Source organism: Dipodomys spectabilis, unplaced genomic scaffold, assembly GCF_019054845.1.
Source record: "Dipodomys spectabilis isolate Male_0828 unplaced genomic scaffold, ASM1905484v1 ptg000234l, whole genome shotgun sequence".
Taxonomy (NCBI): domain Eukaryota; kingdom Metazoa; phylum Chordata; class Mammalia; order Rodentia; family Heteromyidae; genus Dipodomys; species Dipodomys spectabilis.
This window is the reverse complement of record NW_024870911.1, coordinates 18,958,691-18,979,133: the sequence shown is the minus strand read 5'-3', so window position 1 is coordinate 18,979,133 and position 20,443 is coordinate 18,958,691. Positions and strand designations below refer to the sequence as shown.

At 35.5% G+C, this 20,443-nt stretch overlaps 2 protein-coding genes across 2 annotated transcripts; both read left to right on the top strand.

Annotated features, from left to right (window-relative positions):
• The first annotated feature begins 338 nt into the window (after window positions 1–338).
• Window positions 339–1,301, top strand: LOC122124194 (olfactory receptor 6C6-like). Its single transcript, XM_042698904.1, has one exon. The coding sequence runs from the start codon at window positions 351–353 to the stop codon at window positions 1,299–1,301; it is 951 nt and encodes a 316-aa protein (XP_042554838.1). The 5' UTR covers window positions 339–350.
• Window positions 1,302–18,092: 16,791 nt separating this feature from the next.
• On the top strand, window positions 18,093–19,076 carry LOC122124178 (olfactory receptor 6C6-like). The gene has a single exon (XM_042698882.1). It carries the CDS (start codon window positions 18,105–18,107, stop codon window positions 19,074–19,076), a length of 972 nt encoding a protein of 323 aa, XP_042554816.1. The 5' UTR covers window positions 18,093–18,104.
• Window positions 19,077–20,443: the final 1,367 nt, after the last annotated feature.

Genomic DNA, 20,443 nt, shown 5'->3' with positions numbered 1-20,443 from the left:
TGCCGCTTCTGGTATTTTTGAGTAGTTTATTGAAATAAGAGACTTATGGAATCCTTCCCAGGCTAGTTTCCAAATGAGATCTTCAAATCTCAGCCACCAAACTACATAAAATTACAGGCATGAACCACCATTGCCCAATTTGTTTCTCACAGCAGGCTGCTTATTACCACACACACATCTTGGTTGATATTCATTTTAACACTGGTGAATTGGGTGAGATGTGCATTGTGATGAACTCTAAAGTGACTTGTAGAAATAGCTGCACATTGGTAGATCTGAAAGAGAAGACAGGAGTTTTCTTTCCTGTGATATAATTTTTGTTTTTTGTAGATCTGATCATCGAAAGACAAATGAAGAATAAATCAGATGAGATCGTGTTCATCTTGCTGGGACTGACAGATGACCCTCAGCTACAACTTGTGGTTTTCCTGTTTTTCTTTGTCAACTACATCCTGAGCCTGATGGGGAACTTTGTCATCATCCTGCTCACGCTGCTGGACCCCAACCTCAAGACTCCCATGTACTTCTTCCTTCGAAATTTCTCCTTCTTAGAAATTTCTTTCACCACAGTTGACATCCCACACTTCTTGAACAGCATTGTCACAGGAGACAAAACAATCTCCTACAACAGTTGTGTAACTCAACTATTCTTTTTTTTCCTACTAGGAATTACAGAGTTTTACCTCCTGGCCGCCATGTCCTATGACCGCTACGTGGCCATCTGCAAACCCCTGCATTACCCGGTCATCATGAACAGCAAGGTGTGCCACCAGCTGGTGCTCAGCTCCTGGGTGATTGCATTCTTAACCATCTCTCCCCCTTTGCTCTTAGGACTCCAGCTGGATTTCTGTGCATCCAGAACAATTGACCATTTTCTATGTGACACCTCCCCAGTCCTGCAGCTCTCCTGCACAGACACAAGTTTCATAGAAATGATGGCTTTCATCTTAGCTTTGTTGACGCTTATCTTCACATTGTTCTTAGTGGTCCTCTCCTACATATTCATCATCAAAACTATCCTAAAATTCCCCTCTGTCCAACAACGAACAAAGGCGTTTTCCACCTGTTCCTCACACATGGTTGTTGTCTCCATTACTTATGGGAGTTGTATCTTCATGTATATAAAGCCTTCTGCAACAGAAAGAGTGACTTTCAATAAAGGTGTAGCTGTGCTTAATACCTCAGTGGCCCCTTTACTAAATCCTTTCATTTATACTTTAAGGAACAAGCAGGTAAAGAAAGCTTTTAAACACATGCTTCAAAGGATTTTTTTCTTTGCAAAATCAAAAGGCAATATCTAGGTACACTCAACATGTTGTTGAGACATGTATGATAAAGCAGCACAAAATTGCACTTTTCTAATCTGTCTCAAGTTTTACCTTGAATATTTATATCATATTATTTTTAAGAACGTGCTCTCTATGTTATTTTTCTTTGGAAGAATATCTTAGTAAGCTCTAGAGAACATATTCCTAAAATCCTTGAAGTAACAATGAATTTCCAAAAAAAATCCACTCTGCACTCACTGTTAGCTTGGTTTTAGGACATATCTAAATGTTCAATCCCATTTGCAAATTACTGGTTTCTAATCAGTGATTTTTTTACCTAAAATATGTCTCTGTTATTTCTGTCTTATTGTTATTCCTTTGGAATTCTGGTTATAAAGGATAATTGTACAGGGCACAATCCATAAATAAAAAAGATTAAAGGGAAAAACAACAAATATTAGATAGTGTATTGTTTTATGTTCTTTTATTTTTTTGAACTTCTGGATCTTATGATCTGTATTTAGCCTGGGGGGAACAAGATCTCTACTTCAAGTTTTCTTCTTGGAATTCTGTGAAATTAATGTAATTTCTAGTAGTTTACATGATAAGGGAATGAAATGTTCCAACTACAGGTTATTCTTCTAATGATCTTTACAATTCTATTGCTTTGTGAAAAGGGAATGAAGCACATAAAGACAAGGGTTTTAGAAGAAGTTGAAAATGGAACTCCTTAACACTCTGAGACAATGCCTAGAATCATTCAATGTCAGTAATAGTCATGATGTTTTTAGCAATAAGTAAAAATTAGGAACAATTCTAGTAGTTAAGTGAGCATTGTAATCTTACTGTGAATTGTTGTGAAATTTTAAAATATTATACAGGGATAAATGACCTGACCTATCATCTTCCTGGAGTCAAGTTAATGAAAAGAACACTTGTACAACAAAATAGCTTTCTTCTCTAGAAGCTCCCTGAATTATTGTGTGACCACTCCGAATTAATTAATTCTACTACAGCAGAGGCTATTAGGTTTTTCTAAGACAGATTTCACTAGGTGAAATATAACTTGAATTATTTCTGCAAAATAAACATTATACCAGCGAATGATTTTTAACTTTCATCATGTTCACATAGGATATTGAATTTTTTATTAATCACAAAAATTAAAAAGACATTTGGATCATATAAAGCCAAAACATACACAAATGAAATATTTCTTTACAATGATGATTCATTTGAAGTTAATGCACATTTTGAAAGTTTTACTAATATGTATTAGACATAAAGAGGCTATATTTATGTATAAAATGTGATAAGCTTGTATGTACATAAAAATTTACATTTCATATTTTCTAAGAATTATGTAAAGTACTATCACTGTATCAAGGTAATGAGCATTTTATCCCTTATAACTATAAGCTTCCTAATGCAGCTCTACAATTGCTGCCTTTCCTATATTTCTCACCACCCTCAGTAATGAAATATTTACTTTTTGTCTCTATTTTTTTACCTCATATACGAAACAAGTGTCCAGTATTTCTTTCAGTTAGTTTCCCTCCTGAAGGCTACTTCTTAGAGCTTTATTCTTGGAAGTGCCTGTATGGAATGTTTATCTCTTATTGCTTACCAGTATTCTATTTCATTCTTGTATCCAAATATTTACCTGTTGGGAGACATGAATTTTTATCTTCTGATTGGTTTAGTATACCTAAAGCTGCTAGGAACATTTGACAACAAATATTTTTTGTGGTGATATGCTTTCATGTTCCTGGGTTAAACATTCAGTAGTTTGATGGCATGATTATTTGAAATGTATATGTTCAACTTTTAAGAACATACTCAAACGGTTTTATAAAATGATGATCTAGGAGTTCGGAGGAAGATGGTGGAGGAGAAGCTGGAGGCAAAAGAAGCTCTTGCATAGAAAGCAGTTTTAGTGCTCCAGTGAACAATCCTAGGCTAGAGAATCACCTCAAGTGTGCCATCACAGTACAGAGAGTTTGGCCAGAGACAGAAAATCCAGGCAAGGAGACAGATCTGAGCACTTGATGGTAACTGGGGCTGCAGTGGCAGGGGCTGTGGCTATAGCCACCATACCTACAACACAGAGAGTCCAGGACAAAGACCCCAGATGCAGCAGGTGAGGAGATCCTACTCAACACCAGCAAGAACTGACAAGGAGCAGATATTTTCATCCTGCAGATCAGAGATGGCCCAGGAACCAAGACTCTGGCATAAGTAGTACCCTGAGATCCTCAATCCTTCTCAGGGAACAGAGGAGAGAAGGCTGCCCCACCACACCACCTGAGATCTCCATCTTTGATACTGACAAAGGGCCACTAGCAGCTAGCTCCAACTTAGGCCTTGGAAGAAAGAAAAAAAGTCATTTAGCAGGTTACAGGAACCTGACCTGACCTGCCAGGTTCAGCCCCACCCAGGGGAAAGTCCCCCCCCAACCCCCAGGCAGAGCAACTCCACTGGGGGAGGAGTGACTTTCTTCACTGGGTAAACACAGCCAGAGGCTGCCCCTCCCTACAGCAGCCTAGACAATCAATTGAAATTCAGTAAACATAAACTCTGAGAATGGCTCCAAGCTGAGCTCTGTGAGTGTCTTAGGAGCTAGCCTTCTCAGGGAAAAGCTACTGTTTGCTGAAATGTCTCAACTCTACCTCATCACATCATCTCCAAATTAGAGGACACAGCCATCTCCCTCTTTTGTGATACTCAAAGCAGATCTCCCTCACATTGAACTACCCTGGGAGGAGGATCACAAAATCCTGGGTAAATAAAGCAGAGCATTTTTCTTCCTGCTCAAACAAGCTAACTTAAGAAACCAATCAAGCCACCAGAAAACCAAACACCAAAAGCAGACCAGAGACTCCACCAAGAGACTGGTTATGGACACAGGGGAGATACAGGATCTTCCCATACCCTCCCTCCCCCCCCCAAAAATCCAACTATTCTTTTTTGGACCTTTTTTTTAATTTTTACTTTTTTGAAAATTGTTTTCTATTAATTTTTTCCTCTCAGAATTTTTTTAGATGTATAGGTGTGTGTGCTTTTTAAAAATCCTTTCTGACCTTCTGGTCCTTTTTTAAAAAATTCTTTTCATTTTTTCAGTTTCTTTCTTTTTTGCATAACTTAATTGCTGTTCTGCTCATCCCCAGATACATATACATCCTTTATTATTACACCTTATCCGCCATTGTGTACACACTTAATCCACAAATTTATTACTCAATTCACAAACTCTTAGGCTTAAATTCTTTATTAGCAGTATTATCTCTTTGTACATACATAATTGTCAAGTAACTAATTTTAAGAATTTTTAGTTTTTAGTTTTTCATGTCTCCTTTCTATCCCTCCCCTCCTCTCATCCTATCCTTTTCTTCTCTCAATATCATTTCTTTCAACATACATAAATTTTGTGTTTCACTTTTTAAATTTAAATTTTTGTTTTTTCAATTTTGTCTTGTTTTTCTTTTTTTAATGTCCCTCTTATCATTCTGTCCAATCCATTTCCCTCTCTGAGATTAGAACTTGGTTAAATTCAATCTCCTTTTACCTCTCCACATCCCTCTAATCCTATTTTTCTCCATATTTCTCCCTAAGCCTAATAATTTCTGGTTTGCCAAATTCTTCTTTGCTGTTCTTAGTCCATTAATCCATAGTTGTTTGATGTTGAATAGATTGTATCTGTTGAACTAGATTCTATCTGCAGCAATTTTAACTGTGCAACTCCAGGACTTTGGTTGAGGCTTGCCCTAAAATAGTGTTGTAGCACAAAATTGGTGTTACTTTTATACCAAATAGGCAGAACAAGAAAAATGGCAAGTCCGGGTATCTCAACTCCCAATCATGATAATTAGGTGACAGAGCAGTTAATGAAGAATCCAGAGGAGAGTTCCCAAAAAGCTCTACAAACACTACTGGTAAACATGGTGAATGAAAATATGAAAACCTGCAAAGAGCTCAGTGTGAGCATGACAGGGAGAGAGAGGAAGCAAGCCAAAGATTAATACAGGAATCTCGTGAGCATGAGGAAGCTACTCAAAGATTGATACATAATTGTGTGAGCAGGTTGAGAACAGTCAAAGAGAAAGACAGGAATTGTGTGAACAGGCTGAGAATAGACAAAGAGAAACACAGGAATTGCCTGAGCAGACTGAGAACAGACGAAGAGAACTACAGGAATTGTGTGAATGTGAGGGAGCTAATCAAAGAGTGATACAGGAATTGTGAGCGTGGGATGAGACTAGACAAAGATCAATAGATGTATTCATGGAATCCATAAAAATACAGCTGAAAGAATTCAGGCAGACCACAAAGGGAATGCAGAATGGAGCCTCTCAGAAGGAATAGGAGTCGAATGAAACCATAAACAATCAACTAAGTGATTTGAGAATAAACACTGAACACCAAAATAAGGAAGTAAAGAAGTTCATACACGATCTAAAACAAAGCTCCAAGAAAGAATGTGAAGCCATCAAAGCTGACCAATTAGAAGGAAAAGAAATAAAAACCAAAGTAGAAAGTCTTGACAGTACGTTTGGTTAGACCATGCAGAAGATTGAATCTCGGTGATTGAAGACAGCCTCGATATTATAGAGAAAGAACATACAACCATCCAAGACAAATCCAAGAAATATGATAGATCTATTCAACATTTGGAAGACACCATCAGAAGGCCTAATCTGAGGAACAATGGTGTAGAGGAGCACCTACAGACAGAAGTTAATGGTCTAGGAAATTTGTTTAATAGGATCCTAGCAGAGAACTTCCCAAACATGCAAAAAGATAAGCCTATTCAGATACAAGAAGCTTTTAGAACTCCAAATGTACCAGACCAGAACAGGACATCCTACCATCACATTATAATCCACACAAGATCAATTCAGACCAAGGAAAGGGTCCTTAAAGCTGTCAAGGAGAAAAGATCAATCACCTATAAAGGGAAACCAATTAAAATCATCTCAGATTTCTCAGCAGAGACAATTAAAGCAAGAAGAGCCTGGAATGATATATGCCACACACTAAAGACAAACAACTATCAACCAAGAATACTGTACCCAGCTAAATTCTCCTTCATAACTGAAGGTCAAATAAAAGTCCTCCATAGCAAAGAAAAACTGAAACAATATATCTCCACCAAACCAGCCCTACAAAAGATTCTCAAAGATGTCCTACACATAGAAAACCAACTAGACCACAATAAAGGCAAAGAAACCGCACCCAAACTGAGAATCCAAGAACCATAGGAAGAACCCTGTTGCCATAGCCCCCAAGAAGGTAGATAAAATGCCTGGAATCTCAAATACCTCTCAGTCCTATCTCTCAACATTAACAGACAACTCTCTAATTAAGCAACATAGACTGCATAGTTGGATTAAAAAACATGATCCTTCTATCTGCTGCCTTCAGGAGTTACACCATGTCCATAAAAACAAACACGTTTTGACTTGAAAGGCTGGAATAAAATCTACCAAGCAAATAGCCCCCATAAACAGGCAGGAGTTGCAATCCTAATATCAGCTAAAATAAACTTCATATTAAAAATAGTGAGAAGAGATAAAGAAGGCCACTAAATACTAATTAAGGGATCTCTCCTTCAGGCGGATATTACAATTCTAAATATCTATTCAGTAAACAACAGAGCACCCAAAATTATCCAAGAAACACTACTTTCTCTCAAATCTCACATAGATCCAAAGACATTAATTGTTAGGGACTTTAACACACCACTATTCCCACTAGACAGGTCAACTCAGCAAAACCTCAACAGAGAAACTGCAGATCTAAACAACTGCATAAATCAACTAGATTTAACAGACATCTACCGAATATTTCACCCAGCAACATCAGAATACAAGTTTTTCTCAGCATCACATGGAACATTTTCCAAAATAGACCACATTTTAGGCCACAAAGCAAACTTGTCCAAATTCAGAAACATTGAATTTATACCTTGCCTTCTCTCAGACCACAAGGGAATAAAATTAGAACTCAACACCAAAACCACCAAAGAAAGTCTTGTAACACATGGAGGCTGAACAACAGTGTTGAATCACCAGTGGGTCATGGAAGAGATTAGAAAGGAAATTCAAATGTTTATCATATTCAACAAAAATAAACATACAAACTACCAGCTCTGGGAAAGAGCAAAGGCAGTACTCAGAGGCAAACTTATAGCTCTGAGTTCCTACATCAACAAATTGAAGAGATCTGAAACCAACAATTTAATGAGACATCTGAGCCTCCTTGAAAAAGAGCAGCAAGATAAACCCCAATCCAGTAGATGGAAAGCAATAATTAAAATTAAATCAAAATTAAATGAATTAGAATCCAAAAAAATGGAAAGAATCAACAAAACAAAGCGTTGGTTTTTCTAAAAAATTAACAAAATTGACAGACCCTTAGAAAATCTTATTAGAAAAAGAAGAGAACACACCCAAATAAATAAACTCAAAAACATCATCACAGAAACAACCAAGATTCAGAACATTATAAGAGAATTCTTCTCCAACCTTTATGCTAATACGTTTGAGAACTTGGCAGAAATGAACCTTTTCCTAGCAAATATCGACATACTGAAACTAAACCAAGATGAGTTTAACCATCTTAACAGGCCCATATCAAGCACTGATAGAAACAAAAATAAGAGACCTCCCATTTAAGAAAAACCGAGGACCATATGGATTTGCAGTGGAATTCTACAAGGCCTTCAAAGCAGAACTCATAACAACACTCCTCCAATACTTCAATGAAATTGAAGTACCTACCGCATTGTATGAAGCCATCATAACCCCCAATCAAAAACCAGGCAGGGACTCATCAAATAAAGAGAACTATAGACCCATTTCTTTGATGAACATTGATGTAAAACTTCTCAACAAAATTTTGGCCAATCGACTTCAACAATTCATCCAAAAAAATCATACAACACGATAAAACAGGATTCATTTCAGGGATGCAAAGTTGGTTCAATATACACAAATCAATTAATATAATTCATAACATCAACAAGAGCAAGAATAAGAACCACATGGTTATCTAAATAGATGCAGAAAAAGCATTTGACAAGATTCAACACCCCTTTGTGATGAAGGTTCTGGAAAAATTAGGAATCCAGGGAACATTCCTCAATACAATAAAGGCTGTATATGACAAACCTACAGCCAGCATTATACTTAATGGTGAAAAACTAAAGCCATTTCCTCTTAACTCAGGAACAAGGCAAGGATGTCCACTCTCTACTTCTCCACAATCTAGTATTAGAATGCCTACTTACAGCAATAAGACAAGATCAAAACATAAAAGGGATCCAAATAGGAAAAGATGAAGTAAAACTCTCCCTCTCTGCAGATGGCATGATCTTGTATTTAAAGAATCCCACGGACTCCACTCCTAAATTACTCAAGCTGATTCAAAACTTTGGCAAAGTAGCAGGATATAAAATTAACCCTCAGAAATCAATGGCTTTTCTGTATGCCAACAATGAGAAAAGTGTGGCTGAAATCAGGAAAGCAACTCCATTCATAATAGCCCCACAAAAAATAAAATACGTAGGAATTAACTTAACCAAAAGTGAAAGACCTCTATGATGAAAACTTTAAAAATCTGAAAAAGGAAATCAAAAGAGAACTTAGAAAGTGGCAAAAATCTCCCATGCTCCTGGATTAGAAGGATCAACATCGTGAAAATGGCAATACTACCCAAGGCTATTTCCAAATTCAATGCGATACCTATCAACATTCCAAGCTCTTTCTTCAAGGAAATAGAAGAGACAATTCAAAAATTCATATGGAACAAAAAAAGACTCTGAACAGCAAAAACGATCCTTAACAGAAAGAACTGTGCTGGGGAAATATCAATACCAAATTTCAAACTCCACTACAAAGCCATAGTAATCAAAACAGCTTGGTACTGGCACAAGAACAGACCTCAGCACCAATGGAATAAAATTGAAAACCCAGAAATTAACCTACAGACCTATAGCCATCTAATCTTCAATAAGGGAGCTAAAAAACAGAATGGAAGAAAGGCAACCTCTTCAGTAAATGGTGCTAGCAAAATTGTTTAATCACTTGTAGAAAACTAAAGCTAGATCCTTATATATCTACCTGCACCAGAATTAACTCCAAATGGATCAAAGACCTCGGAGTCAAAGCAGGCACTCTGAAAACATTACAGGATGGAATAGAAGAAACCCTAGGTCTCCTTGCCATAGGCAGAAATTTTCTTAAAACAGATCCAGAAACACAACAAATCAAAGAAAGGTTGGACAAATGGGACTGCATGAAATTGCAGAGCTTCTGCATGGCAAAGAGCATAGCTAGCAAGATCAATAGAAAGCCCACGGATTGGGAGAAGATCTTCACTAGCCATACAATGGACAAGGGTCTCATATCTAAAATATACCTGGAACTCAAAAAATTAAATCTTCCAACCACAAATCTTCAAAGAAACAACTGCCCAATAAATAATTGGGCTAAAGACTTAAAGAGAAACTTCTCTGAAGAGGAAAGAAGGATGGCCAATAGACACATGAAGAAATGCTCATCCTCTCTAGCCATAAAAGAAATGCAAATCAAAACAACATAGAGATGCCACCTCACCCCAGTTAGAATGTCCAGAATCAAGAACTCTAATAACAACAGATGCTGGAGAGGATGTGGACAGAAGGGAACCATACTGCATTGTTGGTGGGAGTGTAAACTTGTTCGACCACTTTGGAAAGTAGTATGGAGGTTCCTGAAAAGACTCCACATAGAACTCCCCTATGACCCAGCAATCCCACTTTTGGGCATTTACCCAAATGAACACAAACAAGACCACACTAAAGCTACCAGCATGACAATGCTTATTGCAACCTTATTTACCATAGCTAAGATATGGAACCAACCCAGATGCCCCTCAGTAGATGAATGGATCAAGAAAATGTGGTATCTATACACAATGGAATTCTATGCCTCCATCAAAAAGAATGACATTGCCTCATTTGTTAGGAAATGAAAGAGTTGGAAAAAAATATATTAAGTGCAGTATGCCAGGCCCAGAGAAACATAGGTTCCATGGTTTCCCTTATTTGCAATAACTAGTATATGTTGTCTGAGTCAAGCAGAAAAGGTTAGATAAGTTGATGTTAGGGAAATGAACCCTAAGATATGTATTCAAATGTTTTTTTTCTTTCATGAGATTGTTTCTAAATCATTTTTAAGATTATTTCTTTGTTGCTTTGTATGTCCCTCCCCCACGGTATAACCCCTTCTTTCACTGTATTTGATATAGGTATAATTTGTGGAGTTGAAGGGAAAAAACCAAATTGTTTAAATATGGATACAGGTGGACCCATTGCAATAATGAGACATACAAGTCGTAAGTCAAAAACGAGATTTACAACTTTGGTGAGGGGGGAGGAGGATTCAGTGGAGGGGTGGAGGGGTGGAGGGGAGGATGGGATGGGAAGGGCAAACCAAGGGGGAGGCTACAATGCTTGATAAGAAAGGTATTCATTATCTTTTCCATGCAATTGTAACCCCTCTGTACAGTATTTTCACCATAAAAAAAGAAAGCCCAGGGATTGGGAAAGATCTTCAGTAGCCATACAATGGACAAGGGTCTCATATTTAAAATATACCTGCAACTCAAAAAATTAAATCTTCCAACAACAAATCTTCAAAGAAACAACTGCCCAATAAATAAGTGGGCTAAAGACTTACAGAGAAACTTATCTGAAGGGGAAAGAAGGATGGCCAATAGACACATGAAGAAATGCTCAACCTCTCTAGCCATAAAAAAAATGGAAATCAAAACAACATTGAGATACCACCTCACCCCAGTTAGAATGGTATAATCAAGACCTCTAATAACAACAGATGCTGGAGGGGATGTGGACAGAGGGAACCTTACTGCGTTATTGGTGGAAGTGTAAACTTGTTCAACCACTTTGGAAAGTAGTATGAAAATTCCTCAAAAGACTCCACATAGACCTCCCCTATGACCCAGCAATCCCACTTTTGGGCATTTGTCCAAATGATCAAAAGCAAGATCATACTGAAGCTACCAGCACAATTATGTTTATTGCAGCATTATTTACCATAGCTAAGATATGGAACCAACCCAGATGCCCCTGAGTAGATGAATGGATCAAGAAAATGTCGCTTATATACACAATGGACTTCTATGCCTCCATCAGAAAGAATGACATTGCCCCATTTGTTAGGAAATGGAAAAACTTGGAAAAAATTATACTAAGTGAAGTAAGCCAGGCCCAAAGAAACATAGTTCCCATTTTTCCCTTATTTACAATAACTACTACATGTCTGAGACAAGCAGAAACGGTCAGATAAGTTGATGGTAGGGAAAATGAATCCCAAGGTAAGGATTCTAATGTTTGTTTTCTTTTTTGCGATTGTTTCTAACAGATTTATAAGATGATTTCTTAGTTGCATTGTTGGTATAATTTGTGGAGGGAAGTGAAAAAACAAATTGTTCAAAAAGGAATACAGGTGGACCCATTGCAACAATGAGATGTAGAAGATATTATGTCGACAAACGAAATTTACAACTTTGGACCGGAGGGAAGGGCAACGGGGCGCTGGGGAGAGGAGTTGGAAGGGGAAAAAAGAGGAGGCAACAATGCTTGATAAGACATGTATTCATTATCTTGCCCATGTAATTGTTACCCCTTTGTACGGTATTTTCACAATTTAAGAAAAAAAACTATGGTAAAATTATGATATATTTTCATATTCACATTATCAGTTCATGGATATGATGGTGCAGCTCACTATCAGTGGATCCACCACTTATATAAAATGGTTATAGAAAGCAATTCTGTGCTTTGAAAGGTTTTTTTAATTTAGCACATACTAGTGATAAAGGAGGGATTCATTATATCATTTCAGTTACATGTATACAATACATTAATGATATTTACCGTCTGTTACTCTTCAAATGCACCTGCCCGATTTTTTTCTCCCCCCTCTCCACATTCCTAGTAGCACACACAAGTTTTACCTTGTAATTCCTCCCCAGCTCTCTCAATTGAAAGAAAATAATACAGTTCCCTTTTGAATGTGAACTGTTTTATTTAATTTTATGACCTTCAGTTCCATCCACTTCCCTGCAAACAGCTGATTTTATTAAATGTAAGATTTCCAAGTATTTCCTAGTAATCCTCTAGATTTCAGCAGTACTTCTTATAGTATTTTTCCATGTCAAATTTTACTAATGTGTCTTCTGCTCTCTTTAATTATGCTAATTAATAAGTCATATATCCTGTTAAAGAAGAAGGTATGTGTCTATTGACTGTTTCAACTATCATTTCTAGTATGCTGTTGCTAAAGTTTTGCTAATTTCATCTCTTATATTCATTCTTCCTTTTCCGCTCCCAAATTGGACAATGGTTGTCTTTTTATTCCCTAAGAACTTGGGGTATGTCATCCAGTTTTACATATGAGATGACTAGGAGTATTTTTAAGGTATTTTAGCCATAAACTTTCTTCCTAGAAGCATTTTCCTTTTATCCCACAGGTTCTGGTATAACTTGTTTTCATTGGTATGTGAATCTAGCAATTTTTAAATTTCTTTTCTGATTTCTTCAAGCGAATATAGATAGTTAAAATTTTATATTATTCAACATGCATTTTTGTTAAAATAAATTTTGTGGTTTTTGTGATTGAAACTACAGTGTTTATTTCCTGGAGACTTTCCTTATTTCTTCCTTTCAACTTAGTCTACTCCTTTTGCAGCTGCACAAACTCACTACACTTTATGTTGGGCAATTCACCAATAGAAAGAAGGCAAGCAAGCAAGCAAGCAAGCAAGCAAGCAAGCAAGCAAGCAAGAAAGAAAGAAAGAAAGAAAGAAAGAAAGAAAGAAAGAAAGAAAGAAAGAAAGAAAGAAAGAAAGAAAGAAAGAAAGAAAGAAAGAAAGAAAGAAAGAGAGAAAGAGAGAAAGAAAGAACAAGGGCAAGAAAGAAAGAAACAAAAGCAAGAAACAAAGAAGGCAAGAAAGAAAGAAAGAAGGAAGGAAAGAAAGAAAGAAGACAAGAAAGAAAGAAAGCAGGCAAGAAAGAAAGAAAGAAAGAAGGCAAGAAAGAGAAAGAAAGGAAGAAAGAAAGAAAGCAGGCAAGAAAGAAAGAAGGAAAGAAAGAAAGCAGGGAAGAAAGAAAGAATGAAAGAAAGAAAACAGGCAAGAAAGAAAGAATGAAAGAAAGAAAGATGGCAAATAAGAAAGAAAGAAAGGAAGGAAGAAAGAAGGGAGGTAGGGAGGGAGGAAGGAAGGAAGGAAGGAAAGAATGAAGGAAGGAAGGAAAAAAGAAGGAAAGAAAGAGAGAGAGGGGAAGGAAGGAAGGAAGAGAGAGAAAGAAAGAAAGAGAAAGAAGGAAAGAAAGAGAGGGGAAGGAAGGAAGGAAGGAAAGAAGGAAGAAAGGAAGGAAGGAAAGAAGGAAAGGAGAAAGAAAGAAAGAAAGAAAGAGGAAGAAAGAAAGAAGAGGGAGAGAGAGGGAGAGAGAAAGAGAGAGAAAGAAAGAGAAATAGTACAACAAGGAGCTATAATCATGTATTTCAACATACTACAGAATCTAAAGGGAAAATGAAACCCAACAAAAATAGTAAAACTATTAAAATGATTATCACACTTAAAAATTAATAGGGGATTTCTTTTTGTCTTATCTCTGAAGATTGGGTACAAGCAGAGCAAAGTATATATCTACCATAATCAAAACAAAATAAGCGATGACTATTTACACATTCAAGCTCATTAACAACATGGTAAGTCACTGTCAAAATAGAAGGAAATATATACAACCTAACTTGAAGAGGCAAAGTTGAGGTTGCTGGCACATAATAAACTAAAGTGTATGAAGGAACAAACAAAAGCCTGACAGCAAAAACACTATGAGATGTGTAGACAACTCAAAATATGTCCCTATATGGCAACACTTTTCAATTTATGAAGTGATATTCAACTACCCACATAATTAGAAAAATTCAAACATGACTCTCTTTACCGTTGGTTAGCCATGTGACAGCCAATACTGTTGAAGTCTAAGAACCTACACTGCTGTAGATAGGACCGCCAAGAAACTGGAGTCCTACTCGCTGTTGTTGGGAATGGAAGACTAACATATCTAGGGAACAGTGAATCAATAGCTAGCAAAGATGTGTATGTAATGTTTAGTTTTTATTTAGTATTTCCATGTGCCGTACAAGTATGATATATATATATATATATATTTATATGTACAATTTTACTGATGACATATTCTTTCAAGTTGTCACAACGGAGTCTATCAGCTGACATATCAGAAAAATAATGAATATGACTAATCTTCACAAAGAAGATCTATGTCTGTGGAATTGCCATGGCATGTGTTTTGTTATATAGTGTTAGGTGATTTTTTAAATGCTATTTTCCATATGATATATTTTTCCTGAAATCAATTGCTCTACAACAGACTGTCTTTTTCCATTTTATGTTTGCCTTTCAATATCTACCTGAAATATTCCTCATTCTCTGTTTCTAAACCCTGAAACATACAATGGTGATTGCAAAAGACAGATGTTTAGTAGACATTTTAATGTTATAGCCATCAGTAATGAATTCTCTGGAAGCATAATCAAAAGGAGTAAATATGTTGTGTGTGTGTGTGTGTGTGTGTGTGTGTGTGTGTGTCTCTAAAGGACTTTTCTGCATTGCAACTTGGAAATCCTTTAGGAAATAAAGTCATCAGCTCTTGGTTACCTTGAGAATTGATATTTTTCCTTGTTAGATATATCCCCATAAGACACCCAGTCATAAATAGCTTGTGGAGTTATTATTAATATTCCTACTATAACCATTGTCACATTTAGCAAAGTTCATAATACCTCAAGTAACTACATATATAGTGTTTATAGTACAGTGTTTATAGTATAATACTTCAAGCTGTAAAAAAATAAGGTAATTTGACAGACTTTCCAAACAACATGCATTATTGAATTAGCCAAAAAATATCTCTTAGATAATCTTTAAATCACCTGCATGTTTTAGGGTTGAATGTGGTATGTTGATAAAAGAATGGATCATCTATGCTCTCTGTTCATCAGGGTGAGTTAAGAATTGAAGTGCAAAAATGTTTTGTCCATATTTTGGGATTCAATTTATTAAAGAAAGCTGTTAAAGTATTTTAAGAAGAAGTATTTTAACCACATTGACTTGTACATAATGGGGAAGACCTTCAAAGCAAGAAGCAATAATAATTTAAAATTAAAAAGACTTTGCATTTCTAATATCCTGTTAAATTAATACTAGCATGTAACAACACAGAATGTGATTACATTAACTAGCCTGTGTTCTCAGCATTTTTTTCTGTGATTTGAAGAATAATATCTGTTATATAGGGACACATGGTATAAGTCATTGGTGAAGCTGGACAATACTTTGATAAGATGAAATTATATATTATGATAATACATTCCTATAAATGTTGTTACTGGATGATTTGTGAGAATATGGTGTTTTATAAAGTCTGAATGTACTTGACTAAGGAACTCTGGACATGCTCTTTCCATAATTTATGGTTTCTGAAAAGATTACTAGGCATGAGATTTACAACTATTTTTTTCAAATGTATCATGAATCATCTCTATCACTAGATTTTACTCCTTCACTTGCCTACAGTATTATCTAAAATCATCATTTTATTTTAGGTTTTAATGACAAAAATAACCAGATTAAAGTCCTTCATTTGCCCAGTCCTTGAAAATTTTTCTAACTTTCACTTATTTTTGGTTCTTTATGCATTCTCCTTTCTTAAAATAATTCATGTTTTAGAGCTTGAAACTAATTCTGTTAATATCTTTCTCATATATGATCTTAAAGTGTCCATTTAAGATGACTTTGTTTTATTTAATGTTAAAAAAATCCTGAGAATGAGGTTTTTTCCCCAGGAAATATCAGTAATTCTTTTTATGGGAAATGTCCCATTACATGGCTTCTATTACAACTTATGAAAGATAAAACTCCTATACCTACCTTTCTAAAAGTGTAATATTAAAACCATAGCTTTGGAAGATATACCCTGTTAATTTGACCTCCTACTCCAAAGCAAGAATAGAATTGTCTTCTGTATGATTAACTTCATTTAATGTTAATAGATATACAAATAATCACAAAAAGTAGATGTGAATTTCTCAATAGAGCCAAGAATTGTTATTATTTGATTGCTACTTCTTGGTCAGTTATCTAATCATACCCTATATTAGAAGAACTTTCACACCAAGACTTCTTTTATTTTTATATTTACTTATTTTATTTCATAGCTTTACTATTTAAATTTCTATTTTTTCTACAATTTAGAAAAATATATTATATAATTTCTTTAATTTAGATAAACACATTACTTATGCTAGGCCTCTCTGAGCATTTTTATCTTTAGTTTACATTTATATTCCTAGGATTCATCCTAAATGCATTTTTGTGTTTCTCAGCTTTTACAACCATTTATCATATGTAAAGTTTCACTAGACTATGTATGTTTTCAAACTATGACTAGAAGATGAAATATTTGTTGCTAGCTATATCCTTATTAAAATATTTTTCTAGTGAAGTTATTTCAGAAGAAACTTGTATCTCTTATCACAGATGGTGAGGATTGAAAATCCTTATTAGAACAAAAAATAAAATGGTTTCCTGTATGTAACAATGAAATATCTGATAAAACAATACCACTCATTAGTCATTAAAAGTGAGCCAGGATTGAACTCATGATGGAGCTTTTGTTCCTTAGCACTGAAAATAAATTAAAGCACTCAAGTAATAAATGTTTTGAAATAGATATATGTTCCAGTAAATGTGAATTCTTGTTACTGGGATACTCTAGATTAGTTTGTATCATAATGCATGTTTTAAAGACTAAACAAGATTGCTATACATGTTTGCTTCTAGTTCTCATTTAGAGCACATATAACCAATTAAGAAATGATATGCTTCTTAAAATGTCCACGTTGTATGAGAATGAAGTATTTTTTCTAAATTATTTTCACAGAAAATTAGTAACAGGTTACTAAATGTATGCATATGTAACCTTCTCCAAAGGAGTGCTTTAAAACACAGCTTTAACTGTCCAGAAATGCAAACTACTCATTGCAAGAAGCCACCATAAAACAGAAAGTACTTTTAGCATTACTATTAGAAATATCACATGCTAACTGCAGTTAAGATATTATCCCTGGCACCAATTCACTGAGTTTTCTTTTCCTTCCATTCCTACAGAGTAGCAGATGGTGGATGATAAAGGGAAATCATGTCAGAATGACATGTTCATCTTTCCGGTGATTCAATAGATAATTGTATTATCGTCTTATTTCTTGCCTTCTTTTTTTTTTTTCCTTTTTGCCAGTCCTGTGTCTTGAAGTTTGGGCCTGGGCACTGTCTCTGAGCTTCTTTTACTTAAGGGTAGTGTTCTACCACTTGAGTCATAGCATGCTGCGTCTGGTATTTTTGAGTAGTTTATTGAAGTAAGAGACTTATGGAGTCCTTCCCAGGCTAGCTTCCAACTGAGATCTTCAAGTCTCAGCCACCAAACTACATAAAATTACAGGCATGAACCACCATTGCCCAATTTGTTTCTCACGTTTCTAAATATCACAGAAGTCTGCTTATTACCACACACACATCTTGGTTGATACTCATTTTAGCACTGGTAAATTGAGTGAGATGTGCATTGTGATGAACTCTAAAGTGACTTGTAGAAATAGTTGCACATTGGTAGATCTGAAAGAGAAGACAGGAGTTTTCTTTCCTGTGATATGATGTTTGTTTTCTATAGATCTGATCCTCAAAAGACAAATGAAGAATAAATCAGACGAGATGGTGTTCATCTTACTGGGACTGACAGATGACCCTCAGCTACAAATACTAGTTTTCCTATTTCTCTTTGTCAACTACATCCTGAGCCTGATGGGGAACTTTGTCATCATCCTGCTCACACTGCTGGACCCCAACCTCAAGACTCCCATGTACTTCTTCCTTCGAAATTTCTCCTTCTTAGAAATTTCTTTCACCACAGTTGACATCCCACACTTCTTGAACAGCATTGTCACAGGAGACAAAACAATCTCCTACAACAGTTGTGCAACTCAACTATTCTTTTTCTTTCTACTAGGAATTACAGAGTTTTACCTCCTGGCCGCGATGTCCTATGACCGCTACGTGGCCATCTGCAAACCCCTGCATTACCCGGTCATCATGAACAGCAAGGTGTGCCACCAGCTGGTGCTCAGCTCCTGGGTGATTGCATTCTTAACCATCTCTCCCCCTTTGCTCTTAGGACTCCAGCTGGATTTCTGTGCATCCAGAACAATTGACCATTTTCTATGTGACACCTCCCCAGTCCTGCAGCTCTCCTGCACAGACACAAGTTTCATAGAAAGGATGGCTTTCATCTTAGCTTTGTTGACGCTTATCTTCACATTGTTCTTAGTGGTCCTCTCCTACATATTCATCATCAAAACCATCCTAAAATTCCCCTCTGTCCAACAACGAACAAAGGCGTTTTCCACCTGTTCCTCACACATGGTTGTTGTCTCCATTACTTATGGGAGTTGTATCTTCATGTATATAAAGCCTTCTGCAACAGAAAGAGTGACTTTCAATAAAGGTGTAGCTGTGCTTAATACCTCAGTGGCCCCTTTACTAAATCCTTTCATTTATACTCTAAGGAACAAGCAGGTAAAGAAAGCTTTTAAACATGTGCTTCAAAGGATTTTTTTTTTTGCAAAACCAAGAAGCAATAGCTATGTACACTCAACATGTTGTTGAGACATGTATGATAAAGCAGCACAAAATTGCACTTTTCTGATCTGTCTCAAGTTTTACCTTGAATATTTATATCATATTACCTTTAAGAACCTGCTCTATATTTAATCTTCTTTGAAAGAAGATCTTAGTAACTTATATAAGAAAACATTTCTAAAATCCTAGAGGTGACAATGGATTGTTAAAAAAAAAATCCCACTCTGCATTCACTGTTAACTTGGGTTTGGGACATGTCTAAATGTTCAATCCAATTTGCAAATTACTGGTTTCTAATCGCTGATTTCTTTTACCTAAAATATACTTCTGTTATTTCTGTCTTCTTTGTTATTCCTTTGGGATTCTGGTTGTAAAGGATAATTGTACAGGGTACAATTAATAAAAAAAAATAAAAGGAAAAACAACAAATATTAGATAATGTATTGTCTTATAATCTTTTATTTTTTTGAACTTCTGGATTTTATGATCTGTATTTAGCCTGGGTGTAGCAAGATTTCTACTTCAAGTTTTTTTCTTGAAATTCTGTTAAATCAATATATTTTCTAGTAGTTTACATTGATAAGGGAATAAAATATTCCAACCAAGGGTTATTCTTATAATGATCTTTATAATATTATTGCTTTCTGAAAAGGGAATGAAGCACATAAAGACAAAGGTTTTAGAAGAAGTAGAAAATGGAACTCCTTAACACTCTGAGACAATGCCTAGAATCATTCAATGTCAGTAATAGTTATGATACTTTAAGTAATAAGTAAAAATTAGGAACAATTCCAGTTGTTAAGTGAGCATTGTAAGCTTCCTGTGAATTGTTGTGAAAGTTTAAAATATTATCAATACCTTATTCAACCTTAAAGATAGTCGTTCCAGAAATAAAAGCTTTCATCTTAACACCGACAAAGGGAGAGGAAGGGATAAATGATCTATCATCTTTTGGAGTCAAGTTAATGTAGAAGAACACAAAACAGCTTCTTTCCCTAGAAGCTGCCTGAATTATTGTGTGGCCACCCCAAATTAATTAATCCTACCACAGCAGAGGATATTAGGTTTTTCTAAGACAAAATTCACTAGGTGAAAACTAACGAATTATTTCTGCAAAATAAACCTTATACCAGTGAAGGATTTTAACTTGCATCATGTTCACATGGAATGTTGAGTTTTTTTATTAATCACAAAAATAAAAAAGACATTTGGATCATATGTACCAAAAAACATACACAAATAAAATATTTCTTTCCAATGGTGATTCATTTGAGGTCAATACATATTTTGAAAGTTTGACTAATATATAATACACAGAAAGAGGCTTATGTTTAAGTATAAAAAATGATAAGCTTGTTTATGCATAAAATACTTTACATTTTCATATTTTCTAA

Excerpts from the sequence above, each read along its gene's own strand:
- LOC122124194 (XM_042698904.1), top strand. The coding sequence starts at position 351 with ATGAAGAATAAATCAGATGAGATCGTGTTCATCTTGCTGGGACTGACA.
- LOC122124178 (XM_042698882.1), top strand. The coding sequence starts at position 18,105 with ATGAAGAATAAATCAGACGAGATGGTGTTCATCTTACTGGGACTGACA.